At 37.5% G+C, this 20,350-nt stretch overlaps 1 protein-coding gene across 2 annotated transcripts in view; it reads left to right on the top strand.

The window, feature by feature from the left end:
* Positions 1-20,350, top strand: part of LOC127644592 (epidermal growth factor receptor-like) — a 73,958-nt gene that overhangs the window by 31,704 nt on the left and 21,904 nt on the right. The window contains exons 2-13 of one of the 2 annotated variants that reach the window (XM_052127837.1): positions 13,442-13,593; positions 13,796-13,982; positions 14,216-14,350; positions 14,462-14,530; positions 14,892-15,010; positions 15,514-15,655; positions 16,090-16,206; positions 16,801-16,927; positions 17,857-17,930; positions 18,121-18,211; positions 19,769-19,965; positions 20,199-20,331. In XM_052127837.1, the coding sequence (XP_051983797.1) occupies positions 13,442-13,593; positions 13,796-13,982; positions 14,216-14,350; positions 14,462-14,530; positions 14,892-15,010; positions 15,514-15,655; positions 16,090-16,206; positions 16,801-16,927; positions 17,857-17,930; positions 18,121-18,211; positions 19,769-19,965; positions 20,199-20,331 (1,543 nt within the window). Of the gene's footprint in view, positions 1-13,441; positions 13,594-13,795; positions 13,983-14,215; positions 14,351-14,461; positions 14,531-14,891; positions 15,011-15,513; positions 15,656-16,089; positions 16,207-16,800; positions 16,928-17,856; positions 17,931-18,120; positions 18,212-19,765; positions 19,966-20,198; positions 20,332-20,350 lie in introns of both variants that reach the window. The other variant, XM_052127835.1, reaches the window with a different exon arrangement.

Below are 20,350 nucleotides of genomic sequence, written 5' to 3'. Positions count from 1 at the left end.
ATCGTTCATGAATGACCCATCACTAGTCAGCTGAAGAACTTTCGTACCTACTTTCACCAAACTCACAGTGAGATCATGCTGTGAGCTATGCTTCTGATGTCATTTATGTCTTGCAAAGCCCCTGCTTGCAGATATGATTGATCATTTCAGGCGATGAGATGTTTTCTAGTTTGTGTTGTAAAGAAAAATCTGAAGTTGGCACTGAGCTGTCATCTCTGAGATTTATTGTGTGCTGCTCTGTAGTTTGTAGAGAAAGAACAATTTGGGAATGTTCAGGGCAGCAGGGAATTCCCAAAACCCAGCTGGCTCTTTCCGGCTGGAATGATGTGTGAAATATGTGGGTTCTTCAGTCTGTGGTGTGGACTTTTTTATTGCAGAGTAATGGGATGGTGGTGAATGGGGAAAGAGAGACTTTTTTTTGCCCATGCTGCCCACTCACTTTCTCTCTCCTCTGGCAACCTTCTCTATTTCCTGTAGGAATTATTGAGGGGGTGGTATGTATATAAGTTGTTAAAGGCTCAGAACGCATTTGATTTTTGTCAGGAAATATATAAATATCAGGTGTAGTGTAATGGTATTTCACGGTAATTTGTAAGAGACATAATGTGGAAAGTGGCTGAATTAGAGTTGGAACACATTTTTTACATTTTTTAAGAAGATGTAAGTGCTTGCTGGTGCAAAAGTTTCCTTCATGGCACTAGGGTGTTGTGGATGGTTGTACTGGTGTTGCTATGAGGTTGCTAAGGTGCTCTTAGTGGTTTGCAGTACATTGCTATGTGGTTGCTTGGGTGTTCTGGCTGGTTGCTACGTGCATGGTCTAAGTCAAAATAACCCACCCCCAAGTCTCTATGATATTGCTCAGGTCCGTACTTTTATCTTTGCATATATTATGAGTATAAATTAAAGTATTTTTTTATTAATTATGCTTTATTGTCAACCAGACAAAAATCTTAACTCTGCTTAGAAAAGGGGCCTGGGTGGCTCAGCGTGAGTATTGATGTTAACTACCACCCCCAGAGTCGCGAGTTCGAATCCAGGTTGTGCTGAGTGACTCCAGCCAGGTCTCCTAAGCAAACAAATTGGCCTGGTTGCTAGGGAGGGTAGAGTCACATGGGATAACCTCCTCGTGGTCACGATTAAGTGGTTCTTGCTCTCAATGGGGTGCATGGTAAATTGTGTGTGGTTTGCGGGGAGTAGCATGAGCCTCCACTGGCTGTGAGTCTCAGCGGTGTCATGCACAATGAGCCACATGATACGATGCGCGGATTGACTGTCTCAGATGCAGAGGCAAGTGAGACTTTCCTCTGCCACCCGGATTGAGGTGAGTAACCACGCCACCATGAGGATGTAGTAGGTAGTGGGAATTGGGCATGCCAAAATTGGGGAGGAAAGGGGATAAAATAAAATAAAATCTGTTAAAAAAGCAATAATATACCTATCCTCAACAAGCCATATAATTAAAGCTTGCTACAATTCACAAACAGCACAAGACGATTCATACGCCAAAGTTTACATGGTTAGTTAGGGGTTTGTCCAAATCCTGTGCAGTCCAAAAAGTGCAGCAAGCAATACAAAAATGTTCCCCTGGTAGCACATGAACATCATCCAGACTATCTATTTGATGTGTGTAAATCTGAAAGACGTAATTTGTGTGTTGTTTGCTCATCTTCAATACTGCAATGCTTCCTCTCGGATGTCAATAAGACATTCAGTAGATATCTTTGAGACATTTATGATGAAGAATGTTTGTAAATCTGATCTTTTTAAGATGTTTAATAGATGCTAATTAGATTGTGATGCAATGACTTTACTCAACCTCGTAAAACAATTTTTATTAAAAAAAATTATTCGCTTATATGATGTGACATTTTCCGTAAGTTCACAATTATGTACTCAAAACCCTTCTGACCTCACTTTCTAGCTGTCTGCCTTATTAAAATGTAATGGCCTTCTCAACATTGCTTTGTCATCTGATGTTATGGGGTTATGACTGGTTTGATAGCATAATTACAGCTCTGTGAACAGTAATGTTGGGTTTCACATGCAATTTGAAATGAACTGGCTGGATTAGATTAGAACTTTGTTTCCACTCAGACACAGCAATATATACAGCAACAAAAGTGGTTATACATTATCACAAGTTAGTCAATAATCTTAGCTTGACTTTAAACGAGAACAGTGCATCATTGATACATTGATAAACAGAGAAGCACTGTTTAATTTTTGAGAATAATATATCACAGAATAAGCAACAAATCAAATCTGTGGACATAGAAAGAAGTCAACCATTGCAATGAATTAGCTCTTGGCTCCTTCAGTTCCTGTCAAAATGAGGAATAAAGCCCATGACAGCATAGGCACCAGTGATCACATTAGCAACTCAATGGGTAATGGATCTAAGTATCATGAATGGGCACATTTTGTTCACATGGCCATGATAAGATGAATGCTTGATTCGCTACTTTTCCTTCATTTCACCTTCAGTTGCATGAAACCATGTAGACATGACCTCAATGCAACCTGATTGAAAGTCTAGAAGTTTGAGAGAGATCTTTGTGAAATTTTAGCATGCTAATATTTTTGTAATGGTTTGTGTGACCAAACACTCTGGTTTACCCAGTAGAAAACACAAAAACATGACACTAATGTGATATGGACCAAATACACTTTAAATTGACACACATTTTTATTAAATAAATTACCTCTTTTGGAATTACTGTTATTCAGGAAGTTTCATTATCACAAACAAGTGTGGTCACTCTAACATGTTACTACTAGGTGCTCAAAAGGAGCTTTTCTCCAGCATTCCAGCACTGGGCCTCAGGATAAACACAGTCAAAGATTTGCAAAGTGTAACTGGAAGATGTACACCGAATTGTTAGGAAGACCTTTCCAAGAAAGATAAACATTTGCCTTGGTTTAGGTCCTTATTTGTCTTTCTCAAGAACTTTTGAAGGAAGAGAGTGGGGTACACTCTCTCAGCTTCGATTAAAATGATTCCCCTGCACTTCTTCTGAAAGACACATCATTGTCTAAGAATGCAGATGAGATATGTCTTAAATATATGAGATATATTTTAATATCAAGTTGACTTTTACCTTGTGTGTAGACAATAAGTACACAATATTTTTAGATAGATTAATAACAAGAGTCCCTACTAAATGACGCCAAGAAATTGGTTGATGACACAGTTTTCTGTCCTGTGTTGACGTATTTCCGGTTGAAACTGGAATTTGGGGCGGGAAATATATTGAAAGGCTCATACCTGTTTTTTCAAAGCTTATAGGATTTAGTCAACCTAGTCTTATAGAATGAATGTTTCTATGTTATGATATCAAAACACTTTTACTATAAATCATCATTTGAAAAAAGGCAAATGCCATGCGCCCCATTGAGAGCGAGAACCACTAATCGCGACCATGAGGAGGTTACCCCATGTGACTCTACCCTCCCTAGCAACTGGGCCAATTTGGTTACTTAGGAGACCTGACTGGAGTCACTCAGAACACCCTGGATTCAAACTCCAGGGGAGGTAGTTAGCATCAATACACGCTGAGCTACCCATGAGTGTTGGACATTTGTCTCGGCAGGCCACGGTTCAAGTTCAACCATTGATTAGGGTAAGGATGTCTGTTTTGTTTATCTCTCATTTGCTTTTTCAGAACACTATTGGTTGGGTTAAATTTTAAGGTTGGGGAGGTACATTTTACTCATTAAAACCTCCATCTAACATTAACCATAAAATCCTTGTTTAAATACGACACCATTTCACTTGCTTTTGGCATCTAATTTTATTTCTGCTTTATTTTATGTCATAACTTTGAACCTGTTTGCTAGTGAGTTGCAGGTTGTATTAGGGGGAGGGACATTCTCATTCTAGGGAGCATTGGATTGGACAAAAATCTGCATTGTGCAGGATTGGTCCTTATTCCTGAAAGATAAATTATTATTATTATTATTATTATTATTATTATTATTATTATAGATGTTGTTGTTATTATTTTTATTATTGTAATAATAATGATTATATTATATCTGCAAAAATATACTCTCATTTTGATTTCATGGGGTCTTTAAAACTTGGCGAGACCTATACTTGTGTGCAGCAGTGGAGGAAGATTTAACGTGGGTGTAATAAAGTCAACACAGTATTACTTTCTGGTAGTAAAGCCAATAATGCATTTAAAGGGCATTCAGTGAAATAAAATGCAGGGCTCTTCTGTGAGTGTTCATCATCTGGCATGGTTCAGACACGTGTCTCTCTTCCCAGTTCTCTCAAATCCGCCCTTTCCATCCCTCCTTGTGCACACTCTGCCCTCCCCAGAGGCCACTTGCATCTGGGTTTGGAGTAACGCAATGACTGACCCCATACAAGGAACTTCCTGAAATGTCAGAGGAGCCAATATTTTTTTCCTTTTTCTCTGTTTTATTGCCATCCACTTTCTCAAATGGTAGCTGTGTAGGTGTGTGTGTCCATGTTTGTGTATCGTTCCATCATCTTCCTGTGAATTCATCAAGTCCCGGATCAGCAACACCTCCACATTCCCACAGTTTTGAGCCTCCATCCCACACTTTCATTGCAGCCACTCCCCATTTGTAATCCATAATTGAGCTTCAAAGACTGGAATACATTAGTTTCACATACACCTTGAGAATTCTTCATTGTTTAATGATACTATCTTTGTTTAGATTGCACCATATGTAACGGAACACACCTCATCTGCTCAGTCTTAAACAATTCAGTCCTAGCAGGAGAGGGAAATGTGGGCTTAATGGACAGGAAGACTTGAGGAAGTGCTTTATTTTCCTCATTAAAACTGATAGTGGACCTGTGAGGTTTAAGATGCTCTTTAAATCCAAGCCTGGGGCTCAAGATCCAAGGAGGATGATTCAGAGTCATCAAAATTATTTTACTAAAACATCTGCCTTTTTTCTTAGGAGAGAAAAACACATGTTCTTTTTGATGCAATCCATATATTAGAGGAACATATGAACTTTATTACCAAAGTGGGGTTCAACCTAAAAAAATATACAAAAATATAAAAAACTACCATTATTTACTCACTCTAATGTTGTTTCAAACCTATAATTCCTTTCTTCTGTTTAACACAAAGGCCTTATTCAGACTGCCACTAAAAATCAGATTTTTTTCAGAATCTGATTCAAAAATCGGGAGGTGGTTTCAAATGTGATTTAAATCAGATTTTTTCAGATGTGTCTCAGTCCGGACACTCTGGCTGCTCAATTCAGATTTCAAATGGTCTTTTGCATCACTCTTAACGTGACACAACGATGACATCAAAAATCGATGACTGCAGCATGGAATATCACAATATTTACCAGTCTTCATGGTGCAGGAATTCTGCACCGTGACTGGACAGGGCGCTTATTTGGAGAGTGAGATGATGCACCATGGTACGTCGTTACCAAAGGAACCCATGCAGATAGGTTGGTTATGTCTGAATGTGCAAATCTGTTTTGAACACTTGCAATTAATAGTGCGAACTGTTTGCCTGAAAAGATCTGATTTGAGAAAAAATCTGATATGCCTGCAGGCTGAACTTAGCTAAAGAGGATTAAAAAAATTAATTCTGTAAATCAAAAATGGTGGCTATGTCAATAATATTATGCCTCATTTGGTTCTCATCATGACTCAAGTGTTATGCCATTATACCAGAAGGACCAACGAGGTAAGATCTGTGTAACTGTCATATATAATTTTAGTGAAATAGATTACTTTTACTTTGTCCTTTTCTTTTCTTTTCTTTTTTTTTTTTTTTTTTTTTTTGAGCTTGAAAGAGTCACTTTTCACTTACATTATAACCCTGTGGAGACAAAAAATTCTCCTTTTGCATTCCACGAAATAAAGAATATAAGGCAGGTTTGAAGTGATATTAGTGTAAATAATGACAGATATATGTGGGGGAACTACTCATTTAGAAAACATTCCTGTTCTGCTGTGGAAGTGTTTAGGAAAACTGTCTGAAAACAGTCACTGCTTTTGCAATTCCCTTTGGTGCTTGCATGGTGCAGAAATTACACACTTCAGCTTTAACACTTCACTGAAAAAGCCAGTGCATTCTCCGAATTATCAGTTATTTGTAGGTGCCCAGATTAAGGTAATGAATAATTTCTAATATAATTACAAAAGTTAATTGATTAGCATAGCTATTTCCTTACAATTGTGCATTCGTATTCCCGTAAATCATTTAAAAATATTCTGACAGCTAACGACATTCCAGGCAATGACACTTTATGGGGAAAAACTATTATTTCCATTTTGTTTATGTTGGCTTGGAAATTAGGCTTATTTACTCAGGATCAGTGTACAGTATACTGTATTCAAACATCCAAATGGTTTCAGTCTATAAATAAGCAATATCACACTCAGAACCATGCTGTTTTACTGAATATCAGCATAAATAAGCCTCACGTGTTAAGTAATATCCAGTAACTTTACATTTTGACACAATATGTCTAGTTTTGCTTCACTTGTTCCACATGATACCAAGCAGGACCAACCACTGCATGCATGTGTAATGGTAGCCAGCTGGTACGTGATAGCTGTGCGGTATGTGTAAGCATCACACCCCTGGTTCCAAGAGGCCCACTAGCAACTGACGCTAGAAGCTGTAACCTTTAGCCTCCACGTTAGCACTCCCGCCTCCCATGCCGGCTGATGCTGGCTCGAATACAGCTCGGAGCGGGTCGAGCAGGACCGGGTACAATGGTACCGTGACCCGAATGGGAGTGAGGTTTAGGGTGGTGAGTGTTACAGTAGCCAGCTTGTATGTGATAGCTGTGTGTTACGTGTAAACCTCACTTCCCTGGCCTCAAGAGCCGCACTAGCAACTGACACTAAAGGCTGTAGCCTTTAGCCTCCACGTTAGAGAGTCCGCCTCCAATGTTAGCTGATGTCGGTTCGAATCCCATTCGGGGTAGGTTGAGCAGGACTGGTTACACAAGTATATGTGCAACATGACATATTATATAAATTACTTCTGTAGACAAATGGTAGGGCAGGGCAATAAAGTGATATCGATACTTATATAAAAAACACTTATTCAGATGATAAACTTTTAAGTAATTTTTGAGATTCAGCCGATGTTCTACATCTAGTCAATCGGATCAGGTATGTGTCCCAATAGTACCCCCTCAAAAACCTCTGATGCTAAATCATCAAAAACGGCCCCAGATGGCAAAATTTTCAAGGGGGGTTAATTTGGTTTAACAAAGAGATAACAAGTTGCCCCCCCAGAAGATCAAATTCCCCCCCCCCCGCCATGTCCCGGTCTTAAGAAATACAATACCCTCACGCCCTTTCTAAGAAAGATCTTTTAGAATCTGTGAACATCAGATGGCTTATTCTTCCACATATTGCAACAAGTAATACATACCTAAGAATCTTCTTTGTGTTAACACAACTGTCTGGTGCATGGGAAGAATGTGCAGTACACCTGGTGCCAGTAACACTCAAACGGTTACGTCATATATGCAAAGAAACAGTAGACATGCAGTGCACTTGAGCCAACATAGGTTACCACACCTTATCTTTGTCGTAATGGCATTGGGCCAAGGGATTGCTAGAAGGAAATGAGCCAACAAAGGAAATCTTTAAGGACATGTCGTAGTGACGTTATGTACCTCTGGCCATAATTTCTTCATTCCAGACTGCGCAAGAAAACGTTATCCCCTGTGTTATTGGAAAACCACCAACTGTAGTTTTATGCAATGTCTTGTAAAATCACACATTCTGTGAAAGGAGAGTGCTTGCCTCAATCTTCAGTAAGTCATCAGTTCTACACTGCAAAAAATCAGGAATATTGGGTATTTTTGTCTTGTTTTTCAGTAACAATATCTTCACATCGGACTTATCAGATAACACCGTTAAAGCAATGTTTATGAATTGATCTTGTCCGGCATGTGAAGGCGGCTTGATGGCTTTACTCTGGTCAATGAAACACAAAGTATTGCAGTAAGAGTGTAGCAGACCACAGAGCACAAGGAACCTATTTTCTTACCCCTAGTGTTTCCTTCTTAGCAGTTTTTCACTTCACAAACACCCTTCAAACAGCATGTCCTTTAGCTAAATTGCTCTAATTGTTGGGCAAGAAGGAGAATATAGGTCAAAACACCCTCTGTGGAAAACACTCCCTGTATTTTAGGCTTGAAATTAAGCTAACAAGTGATGTTTTATTCACTGGCTTTAACATACCGTATACATGTTCACTGAGTAGTAACATTCACTGTGTGAACACTGTATCATTGTAAAGTTGTTATCTTTGTATCTCTATCTGTCCTTCTAATCAAGTGAAGCCTGTTTTGCAATTTGCTGGTGTATACCCGAAAAATCTAGAAGATTTTTATAAATCTAAAGACTAAAAGTGTAGTGAGGTTCATTCATTCTTCAACACTTTTAGCATGAATGAAATGAAAGAGAAATATAAATGCCTTACATATATATAGTTGCAAAACAGAAAGGCAAGGTCTACGTAGGTGGAGGTTGTGGCCATATCACATGGATGATTGAAGTGAATGACTTACCGAGTGCACTAAAATAGGAGAAGCCTGGCTACAGGATTGATAAATGTGTTTCAGTGTAAATAAATAAGCCACAGTTTCAGTTTTGAAATGTGTAACTTGCTTGGAACTACCTTCACCCAGATATGTGACTGGAAGACAAATCGAATAATGTCTTTCATGTCTAAAATAGTTTAGGCCATTGATCATTTTGTGGTCTTTATATTTAATCCATTTAGGCAGGACAGGATTTGAGAGTTCTGTCGCTCAGGAACCGAGTTGTTTACCGTCTTCAGGTTTACTTTCAAGAACAGACATGTTAAAGAATGTGACCCAACAACCCTCAAATTATGCAGTATCCTCACTGAAACATCTCTTCTACTGTGCGTCAACCCCACAACACATGCTACAATGTGTTAAAACTTGTGGAGTGCATTTCTACAGTACTCTAACTGCAACCTACATTTTTTTAAACTACTCTTAGCCATGTGATAAAAACTCACAATCTCCAAGCCTTGTTCTCCTTTTCTCAAGGTAGCTCATCTAAACTGTCAACATACATTTATCTTGAAAGTGGAGTCTAGCTTATCCAAAAACTTATCCAAGAACACTAAAGAAACAACTTTGACCCAAGACTGATTTAATTTTTTTGGCCTTTGTGTTATCTGACCCTATTAAAGATCTGAATTGCCACCCACATGGCAAACCTTTCTGCCACTGACATTGCACAGAAAATTGTTGTATGACTAATTATGCAATAGTGCAGTGGTTCTCAGATGGCTTTGCTTTAGGAGCCAGATTGTACATTGAAGATCAAGTATTGAACCAAAATAATACCAAATTTATTTTCTATACAAAAGTAAACAAGAATTTCCTTAAAAATCAAACTTTGAAACATATTAATATCACCATGTGCTGAATAGGCCCGGAAACCAGGAACTAATTGTATTTGCATAAACAATGGTGAGTGTGATTCAGAGCTTGCATTTTCCCTCTAAAATGAAGCGAAAATTTTTTACTCCACTGATGGTTAGGTTTAGGGTTTGGGTTAGGGGGTAGGGTAAATATGTATTCCTCTTGACTGTGTTGTGCCATTTACAACCAAAAATACATCTCGCTTTTGGCGCTACCCTGTGGACATTTTTCCTCAACAACACTTCTAGCTTCGGCCACTGGGGGCAGTGATTCAAAATTTGGTAAAGATTTCAGCAGCAGAACTTTTGCCCTACTTTTGGTGAATTCACAATGCGATCAGTCTTAAAAAATATCATAGTTTGATTGGACTCACGATCTTTGACATCAGTAACAAATGAAATGGTAAGCAATATCGCCTCTGTTTAAAAAAGTTGATAAGCCTGTTTATTTAGCTTTTTAGCTATATAGCTGCTTGCATTTTATTATTTGCAATTACCATTGCTTTTCACAACCCTTTCAGAAGAGATCTGCCACCTTTATTTTCAGATCATGAATTGTGACCCACCAGAATGCAACAGTGTTTACCAGGGTTTCAATCCATTAAAAATGAGATGATGTGGAAATATGCAATTTTTTGAGATGTGAGGAAGTTATTAGAGAATTAATAAGGAGGAACAGGAATGTCTGTAGTAGAACGTCAGCTTAACATGAACCGTGAACACATCACTTCGTAGTCACTTTTGGCTTCGTCAGTCTCATCATTGTCTCATCTAACAGTTTGAAATGGTAATTTCCTTCAAATCAGTGGGAACTGCCATCCGGCTTTGCAACTAATCAAGTGATGTGTTAAGACGTCACTTCTCCCTTTAATCTCTGAGTTGAAATGACTGGAGCTGTGTTCCATTACACAATAATGTAATTATTACACACGCAAAAACACAATTATTCATCATTTTAAGGTCTGATGCTTCTTTTATTGCAAACTGCCAAGATATTTCTTTCACTGGAGATATCTCATGTAGCAAAATAGGAGTTAATGACTGTAATTTTGTCATTAATCATCAAGTCAGACCTCACAAAGGAAACATGAAAGTGTAAATTGTCAATCATTGAGTCACTGTGTGTACAAATCTAGCTCTTTGACTGCAGTGTACTGATATGATCTGACAATGTTTGTAATTACGAGCTGTTTTTAATTATGTTTAATAATAAAATTGTATTTTTATTATTTCACTTTTTATTTTATTTTTTTTCTATTTTTACTTTATTAATGTATTTTTATTATTATTATTTTATTTATTTATTGCAGCAGTAGATGCTTTGCGCATACCTCTAGGCCTCTAGCTAATTGCTAAACCCTGTCCTAAGTTAGGCTTTTAAACAAAGCGTTGATACGTGATACAGAAATATCAGTGTTTCAACAGATTATTTCCTTATAATGTTTTCTGGTTGTAATGGATGGTGGGCCTATATTTATGTCCTACAACTTTTGAGAACTGAATCAAAAACCACTTCACATTTTAAGGAGTTTAAAATGAATATTGTCTATTCAAATTAGGTTCATAATTATTTATCATACTCACCATCCCTTTTGCTTTATTTACCTCACTTTTGCCTCTTTTTTCATAATAGTGTCTTTGCAGCTGTATAGACCAGATTGAGTAAATGTAGTGGATTTTTCCCTAGAATCGAGTGTGAGAAAGAGTGTTCTCTCCGGCATTTCAGTGCAGTTCTCTGCCACAATAACTGTTTATATTGGCCCACCACTGAGTCTTTCCGAGCACTTAAAACAAACACCCACTGACGATGAATTATGATTCATTCATTTGCTGCAAAAGACACCTATGTGACCCAGATTGGCTCTGGCCTCTAGCGCTTTTGGTTTGATTATTATAATAATTGTATTATTGTCTTAATAAAATGGAATGGTCCAACAAGAGCCAAGAATCCTAATTAAATATGTGGTTTGTCCTGAATATAGTCACAAAAGCTCTGCATTGAATTTGGTAGATCTGGAACAAATTTGTATTGAAGGATATGCCAAAATTCCACAATCTAAAGATTCCAACCTCTAACTAAAGAACTAGTTACAAAACAAAAAATGTAATCAGTCTTCATATATATATATTTTATTTATATATACGTTATCTCACAAAAGTGAGTACACCCTCCCACATTTTTGTAAATATTTGATTATATCTTTTCATGCGACAACTTTGCAATGTAAATTAGTGAGTGTACAGTTTGTATAGCAGTGTAAATTTGCTGTCCCAATTAGCCATTTTCCCTCCCCGGTTAGTGTTACAAGGTCTCAGGTGTGAATGGGGAGCAGGTGTGTTAAATTTGGTGTCATCACTCTCACACTCCCTCATACTGGTCACTGGAAGTTCAACATGGCACCTCATGGCAAAGAACTCTCTGAGTTTCTGAACAAAATTATTGTTGCTCTACATAAAGATGGCCTAGGCTATAAGAAGATTGCCAAGACCCTGACACTGAGCTGCAGCACGGTGGCCAAAACCATACAGCAGTTTAACAGGACAGGTTCCACTTAGAACAGGCTTCGCCATGGTCGACCAAATAAGTTGAGTGCACGTGCTCAGCGTCATATCCAGAGGTTGTCTTTGGGAAATAGACGTATGAGTGCTGCTAGTATTGCTGCAGAGGTTGAAGGGGTGAGGGGGGGTCAGCCTGTCAGTGCTCAGACCATACGCCGCACACTGCATCAAATTGGTCTGCATGGCTGTCGTCCCAGAAGGAAGCCTCTTCTAAAGATGATGCACAAGAAAGCCCGAAACAGTTTGCTGAAGACAAGCAGACTAAGGATATGGATTACTGGAACCATGTCCTGTGGTCTGATGAGACCAAGATAAACTTATTTGGTTCAGATGGTGTCAAGCATGTGTGGCGGCAACCAGGTGAGTACAAAGACAAGTGTGTCTTGCCTACAGTCAAGCATGGTGATGGGAGTGTCATGTCTGGGGCTGCATGAGTGCTGCCGGCACTGGGGAGCTACAGTTCATTGAGGGAACCATGAATGCCAACATGTACTGTGACATACTGAAGCAGAGCATGATCCCCTCCCTTCGGAGACTGGGCCGCAGGGCAGTATTCCAGCATGATAATGACCCAAACACACCTCCAAGACGACCACTGCCTTGCTAAAGAAGCTGAGAGTGAATGTGATGGACTGGCCAAGCATGTCTCCAGACCTAAACCCTATTGAGCATCTGTGGGGCATCCTCATATGGAAGGTGGAGGAGCACAAGGTCTCTAACATCCACCAGCTCCATGATGTCATCATGGAGGAGTGGAAGAGGACTCCAGTGGCAACCTGTGAAGCTTTGGTGAACTCCATGCCCAAGAGGGTTAAAGCAGTGCTGGAAAATAACGGTGGCCACACAAAATATTGACACTTTGGGCCCAATTTGGACATTTTCACTTAGGGGTGTACTCACTTTTGATGCCAGAGGTTTAGACATGAATGGCTGTGTGTTGAGTTATTTTGAGGGGACAGCAAATTTACACTGTTATACAAGCTGTACACTCACTACTTTACATTGTAGCAAAGTGTCATTTCTTCAGTGTTGTGACATGAAAAGATATAATCAAATATTTACAAAAATGTGAGGGGTGTACTCACTTTTGTGAGATACTAATATATATATATATATATATATATATGTGTGTGTGTATGTATGAGAGAGAGAGAGAGAGAGACACACACACACTGACAATGTGATTTGATATGGTCAAATTAATAATAATGTATATATTGCTGTTATTGCTAATAATTATATTATTTACTGTCTAAAGTTATTGGACAAAATGTATTTTGCTTTTATTTGATTTATTCTATATGATGCTTTGGCAACATTGTTTTTGAAACTTTCAAAATGATGCTATATGATGCTTCTGTCTGTTTTACCTTTATTGTACTGTTCCATGAGTGTCTCAGGTTGGACCTAGATTTAATTGTCTTTTTCTTTTTTTTTTTTCATTTCAGTATGTCAGGGAGCAAATAACAAACTGACAAAGCTGGGTACTGTAGATGACCATTATAAGATACTAGTGAAGATGTACAGCAACTGCACAGTGGTTCTGGAAAACCTGGAGATCACATACATGACAGAAAAACATGACTTGTCCTTTCTCAGGGTATGATATATCCATACATGAAGCATGTTAATGAACACATTCACTGCTTTTTAATTATTCTCCATTAATCTTCAATTTAAATTAAAGTTAAAACCTTATAATAATATATTATAATACAAACTTGTGTAGATATGGATAATTAAATGGTGTAGGTTTAGTAAGTTTTATGTTTAACGGTATTTGGGGTTTTTCCGATTTTTAGAGCATCCAAGAAGTTGGCGGCTACGTTCTCATTGCGATGAACACGGCCCCCAGTATCCCACTTGAGAATCTGTGCATCATCCGTGGCCACTCTCTTTATAATGACAAACATGCCCTTGCTGTCCTGCAAAACTTCAACACCAGGACTGGACAAGGCGTCAACCAGTTGCCACTGACTAACTTAACTGGTATATGGTTACATAAAGTTGATTTACTCGTGCTCCTAATCAAGCCATACTTAAGCCTGTCACACATGTGTGGTGAAAAGGAATAGCATTCATTAATTCCCATGCCCAATATTTCAATTATTTTTGAAATATTTCCTACATTTTTGGCCTACTCTTAGTGAAGTTCACCGTGCTTAAAGGCATTGTTTGAACACTGTCATTTTGACATAAACACTGTTTTTTTCTCCTACTAGAAATCCTGAAGGGTGGAGTAAACTTTACCAGCAACAATAATTTATGTAACGTGGAGACCATCCAGTGGACTGACATTCTCAATATGAGGAGACTTCCTAAAATTGAAGAACCGATACCAAGCCCTGAAAGACACTGTACTAAAGCCAGTTTAATGTTTGATTTTATTTAGATAATAGTTACTAATTAAATAACTTAATAATTATTATTATATTTGAAATAAGTGTGTGGTATCTTGTCTCCCACAGGTATGAAGTGTGACCCGAGCTGTTACAATGGTTCCTGTTGGGCTCCTGGCCCCCAAAACTGCCAAAGAAGTAAATGAGTGAATGAAATGGGATTTAATGGTTTTGCTGCTTATTGCCTTTTTAGGTTACTCAGAATAACCTAAAACAGTGTTTTAAAATGTAATTTTTAAACAATGAAAACTTTTAAAAGATGGAGACTGGGAACTGTTAACCCTGGGTCCTTTTTTCACTGGGTTAAGTTTGATTTATATAGCGATAATTCCACAATGCTCCTGAAAAAGCACTACTTGACCTCCAAATGAATGTTTTTGAAAACTCTTCAGAAGAATATTGAATGGTTTTATTGTTCAAAAGTGTCTGTTGTTGCAGTGCTCATCAGATCCTGCCAGCTGATCAAACACACTGATTCCTCCTCTCTCTCTGTGTGTAGTGACTAAGGTGATCTGTGCGGAGCAGTGCTCTGGGAGGTGTAAGGGAGAGAAACCCATTGACTGCTGTAATGAGCACTGTGCTGCTGGCTGCAGTGGACCCAAACCAACAGACTGCCTGGTGAGAACTACACACAAATGTCAAGTGGCACTTACAGAATGTGTTTGGATACATTAACTGAACTAGTTAAAGGTAAATAATGATAGAATGGATGGATGGATGGATGAGGAAGATAGATGTATGGATGGATGGAGATACAATAGATGGATGGATGGATGAATTGAGATGGATGGATTGAGATGGATGGATGGATGGATTGAGGAAGATGGATAGATAGATAGATAGATAGATAGATAGATAGATAGATAGATAGATAGATAGATAGATAGATAGATAGATAGATAGATAGATAGATAGATAGATAGATAGATAGATAGATAGATAGATAGATAGATAGATAGATAGATAGATAGATAGATAGAATACAATACTACAGTGAAACATTCATTGGCAGTGAGGTGCAAAGCTGCAGTAAATGTACATGCCCTCAAGGGCAGTGGAAATGCTTTCTCTATTGGACTTCCGTGCTCATGGGAAACATTTTGTGTGCTTGTGCACTGCAGGCTTGTAAGGACTTCCAGGATGAAGGAACATGTAAGGATGCATGTTCACGTCTCATGCTCTATGACCCCAACACCCACCAGCTTGCTCCCAACCCAGATGGGAAATACAGCTTTGGGGCAACTTGTGTCAAGAAATGCCCACGTAAGGCCCGCCATCATGCCTGAATTAGGGTGACTGTGTGCTTTTAGGGAGCGTTAATAAATATGATACTTCATCCTTAGTGAAAGTTACTAAATCTTTGTTCAGACAAATCTGTTAAAATCTGTTTTCTAAATGCATCTTTTGTTTTCAAATGTACCATTAGGACTTACCTCTTGAATTCCTGCATTCTAGAGATTGGTGTTTTAGGGAATCAGTGTTAAAATGTAAATCCAGGTAAAATGCAAGACAAGTCATTTCAGGTCTGGATCGTGATTCTGCAGCAGCTACTTAATTCTGGTTTCTGATTAACATCACAGAAACCAGGATGACCAAGACAAAATTATGTGTCAAAAGCATCAGATTGTTTAATGCTGTTATAGTTAGTTGTGGTTAATGACTCTAGAGTGACTGTTGATTTTGACATCTCTTTGCAGATAACTATGTTGTGACAGACCATGGGGCATGTGTGAGATCATGCAGTTTTGGCACCTCTGAAGTGGATGAGGGTGGAGTTCGCAAATGCAAGAAGTGTGATGGCCTGTGTCCAAAAGGTACAGTTGACAATGCAGAATGGCAATACAGTTTGAGAACTTAATACTGTTGTAAACAAGCTTGGGGGTGGGCTTTTTGTTAATTGGATTGCATTGCATTGCATCAATATTTCAATAAATACAAACAGAACATAAACACTATAAACTATAAAACTACAATAAGTCAACATGAAATCAGAATTGAACCTATTTACTTTCTTAATGCATGTTCCTGGTGTTATTGTGCACCATTCAACAGTGCATATATTGTGGAGGGAATTTGTTTTTTGGCTGATGTAACCTAGGTAAATATTTACTATAGCCAATTTAGCTATTTAGGCTACTATAATGCAGCCTTTCTAATTAGTGTGGTAATTTAATGTTAATGTAATAAAGGTTACTGCATTCATAGCAAATAATGATTTATACATCTTTCCTCCACAATTGACAGCATACTTGCATTGTCTATTTCTGATCAGAAAATCATAACAATTAACTTCATTAAAATGTGAATGGGTTGTAAAACTTGGCCGGGTCAATGGGGCAGCGGTCTAATTCTGTAGTTAAGAAAAGAGTTGGAGTTAATGTTTCATTTTTGTGTTACCATTCCTCTAGTTTGCATTGGGCTGGGAATGGGGCCCCTGACCAGTGTCCTGTCAATCAATGCCAGCAACATCGACTCCTTTGAGAACTGCACAAAAATCAGTGGAGATGTCGCAATCCTCACCACAACATTTAATGGGTGAGAAGAAATAATGTTTCTCATTTGATGTTAACAAAGTTATTATTACACAGTGCTTTGTTCAATTTAATTTGTTAGCCTCTCCGAGGTTATTGTCCTGCATTTTGCCCATTTATTCTTTGAAGTACTCTTTAAATTTCTTTCTTTCATTCTTTCTTTCTTTCTAAAATCATTGAAAAACTCTTTGAAGCTATTCTGGTAACACTTTAATAACTACACAATATAAAGTATTTGTAAAGCATTGGTTTATTGTTAATTGATTATTTATTAATCATTGTTCCAACATTGCAAATACATTTATAGAGTATAAACAAATATTATGTTAGATGTTTATGTTCACTATAGTAAGTGATTTATTGTTGCTTAATAAGTTCATATTCAGTCAGTTTTATAATGGTTTTTCATCCTTAGTAAGCAACTCGTGAACCATAATGTATGTCAGTCAATGCAAAACAGTTGTAAAGAAGTAATATAATATTTAAATAAAAAATATTGAATATGTATAATGTTATTTTTAATATAATTTATTAACTATGAATTTTTGCTACTTAATATTCTTGTAAACACTTCTTTACCACTGGTTTGCATTAACAGAAATACATCAGTTAGGTATGATTAACAAGTTATTTATTAAGGATGAAAACCCATTTCCAAACTGCTTATATATGAACTAATTAAACAATAATAAATTGTCTGCTGCATTGAATATAAGCAAATAACATACTCATTTTATGTAGCAAATTAGGTATTAATAATGTAGAAACGACATTTAATAAATGATCATTTAACTGTAAACTAATGCTTTAGAGATACGTTATGCCATGTAGTCATTATTAAGTGTTACATTCATTTTTATTATGATTACTTTTTGGGACTTGCCAATCATTTTGGGTTTGGTAAAAATATATATATTATTGATTATTTTGCAGTGACAAACATACTAAAACTCCAGAAATGGACCCTGCCAAGCTCAACATATTCAAAACTGTGAAAGAAATCACTGGTGAGAATGCTGTTGAGTTTTACAGTTGTTGAAAGTTTGTAGCATGTGTTTTGTATAGTCTTTAGTTTTTGAGGGGTTTCTGCAGATCATCTAATTCATCACTATCCAGTTTGTTGATACTGTCATGGATGTGATGTTTAGAGTCTTCACAAACCCCACTGAAGATCTTCCTCTTCTCCAAACTCAAAAGGCTACCTGATGATTCAGACCTGGCCGAAAAGCATGTTGTCCCTGAGCCCCTTTGAAAACCTGGAGGTCATCCGTGGACGCTCCAAACTGCAGTAAGCTAACAGTTTTATAAAGAAATATTGATCAGAAGCATTTTAAGTGTGATAACTGGGGTTGAAAATCTGAGACCACAATGAAAATCTGGAAATAAACTAAACAAAGAAATGTTTAAAAAATAATAATAATTAAAATAAATTCATATTTTTTAGAATCTGCACTATTTCTAGGTCACTAATTAAGCAAACTCCTTTGCACCAATGGCCAGATTTCCTTGATTCCATTGACGCACACAAGAACACTTTGGAACATTCTGAAATCATGCTAGATTATCAGATTTTCCTCAAACTTGTGGAGTCCATGGCAAAAAGTGCACACTGTCATTAATGCAAAAGGGAGACGTTATCCTGATAATATAATTTGTAACGAATAATAAAAAACTGTATTAAATTAGTAAAAAATAAAACTTTTGAACAAAATTGTATACAATAGTACTGAATTATTTACCTTACAGAAGATACATTACAGAAAACCATGCTGTAACCATGGTACCTTCATGATAGCTTTTTAGCTATAAAAAATGTGGTATTACCAGGGTACCATATACAAAAAATATGGTAATGCCATGGTAGATATATGTAAGTGTAGTTGGACAATCATTAAAGGGATAGTTCATCCAAAAATGAAAATTCTCAAATCATTTACTCACACTCATGGCATCCCAGATGTGTATGACTTTATTTCTTCAGCAGAACAAAAATGAAGATTTTTAGAAAAACAAATGTGAAGCTCCAAAGAGCACATAAAAGCAGCATAAAAGTATTCCATGCAACTCCATTTGTTTAATCCATGTCTTCTAAGAGATCCAATCATATTGGTGAGAACAGACCAAAACTCCTTTTTCTCTGCACATCTTGCCATTGGAGTCTCTAGAACGATCATGATTTCTAGCTTGATTACAGTTCCTAGTGCTTGGCGCATACACAGGGTGCTAAATGGTGCTTGGGAGTTTAAATGAGCTTGAAATTATGATCGCCAAGGAGAGTGCTGATGTCATGATTTATAGTGAATTATTTTTTATATTTTGGTCCGCTCTCATCCCAGACCGATTGGATCTCTTCTCAAGACGTGGATTAAACCACTGGAGTCGTATGGATTACTTTTAAGACGCCTTTAGTTGATTTTTGGAGCTTCAAAATTTGCCACCAATCACTTGCATTTTATGGACCTTCAGTGCTGAAATATTCAGTGCTGAAATATTCAGTGCTTCTAAATTATTTGTTTATATTCTACAGAAGAAAGTCATACACTGGTATGAGGGTGAGTAAATGATGAGAGAATTTCATTTTTGGATGGATGGATGGAAAGATAGATAGATTGATTTTGAGGGTAATCATGAGGGAATAGTTTTCATTTTTGGGTGTACTATCCCTTTAAGATATAAAAGGTAAATACTTCATGTCAGCAGTGTGTTAATGTTACTCTAAACATTTCTAAAGATTACGGCCTACTACACATTAGATAGCTTCTTCTAAATGACTCACATTTTTGAGTCTGTTGTCTATAACGACCCCTTAGTTCCTTCAATATTTCTCCTCTCTGCACCATAGTAGTACGTTCAGCTTTGCTGTCACCAAGACCTCCATCTCATACCTCGGCCTGCACTCTCTGAGGGAGATCAGTGATGGTGATGTGGCTATCAGTCACAACCAGCATCTTTGCTATACGAGTCCTGACCACTGGACTCGCCTCTTCAAATCCAAACAACAGACCGTCAAAATGTCATCTAATGCTGATGCTGCCACATGTGGTAAAGAATCATCACAATAATTAGTTACACCACCTACAGTACATCGTAAAATGTGGTAACTTGCAACTGTTATGTTTTTTATCTGTTTCTGCCTGATCTAACCTTTAAAATTAGTTTTGTTGGTGTAACCTAATGTGTTCTGATTGATTCAGTGGGGTTGACTTTGAAAATATGGACTTTAAATTTTTTTTAAGAATGTGTTTTGATGTCTTTTTTTTCTGTGTGTGCTCCAGCCAATCAGAACAGCACCTGTGATGAGATGTGTACGTCTGATGGTTGTTGGGGTCCTGGCCCCACTATGTGTTTCACCTGTAAACATTACAGCCATAAAAATCGCTGTGTGGCCTCGTGCAACCTGCTGACTAGGTGTGTGAGACCTGTCAGA

The sequence above is a fragment of the Xyrauchen texanus genome, chromosome 6 (genome assembly GCF_025860055.1).
Source record: "Xyrauchen texanus isolate HMW12.3.18 chromosome 6, RBS_HiC_50CHRs, whole genome shotgun sequence".
NCBI lineage: Eukaryota > Metazoa > Chordata > Actinopteri > Cypriniformes > Catostomidae > Xyrauchen > Xyrauchen texanus.
Note: the sequence above shows the minus strand (reverse complement) of the source record. Positions and strands in the feature narration are given on the sequence as shown.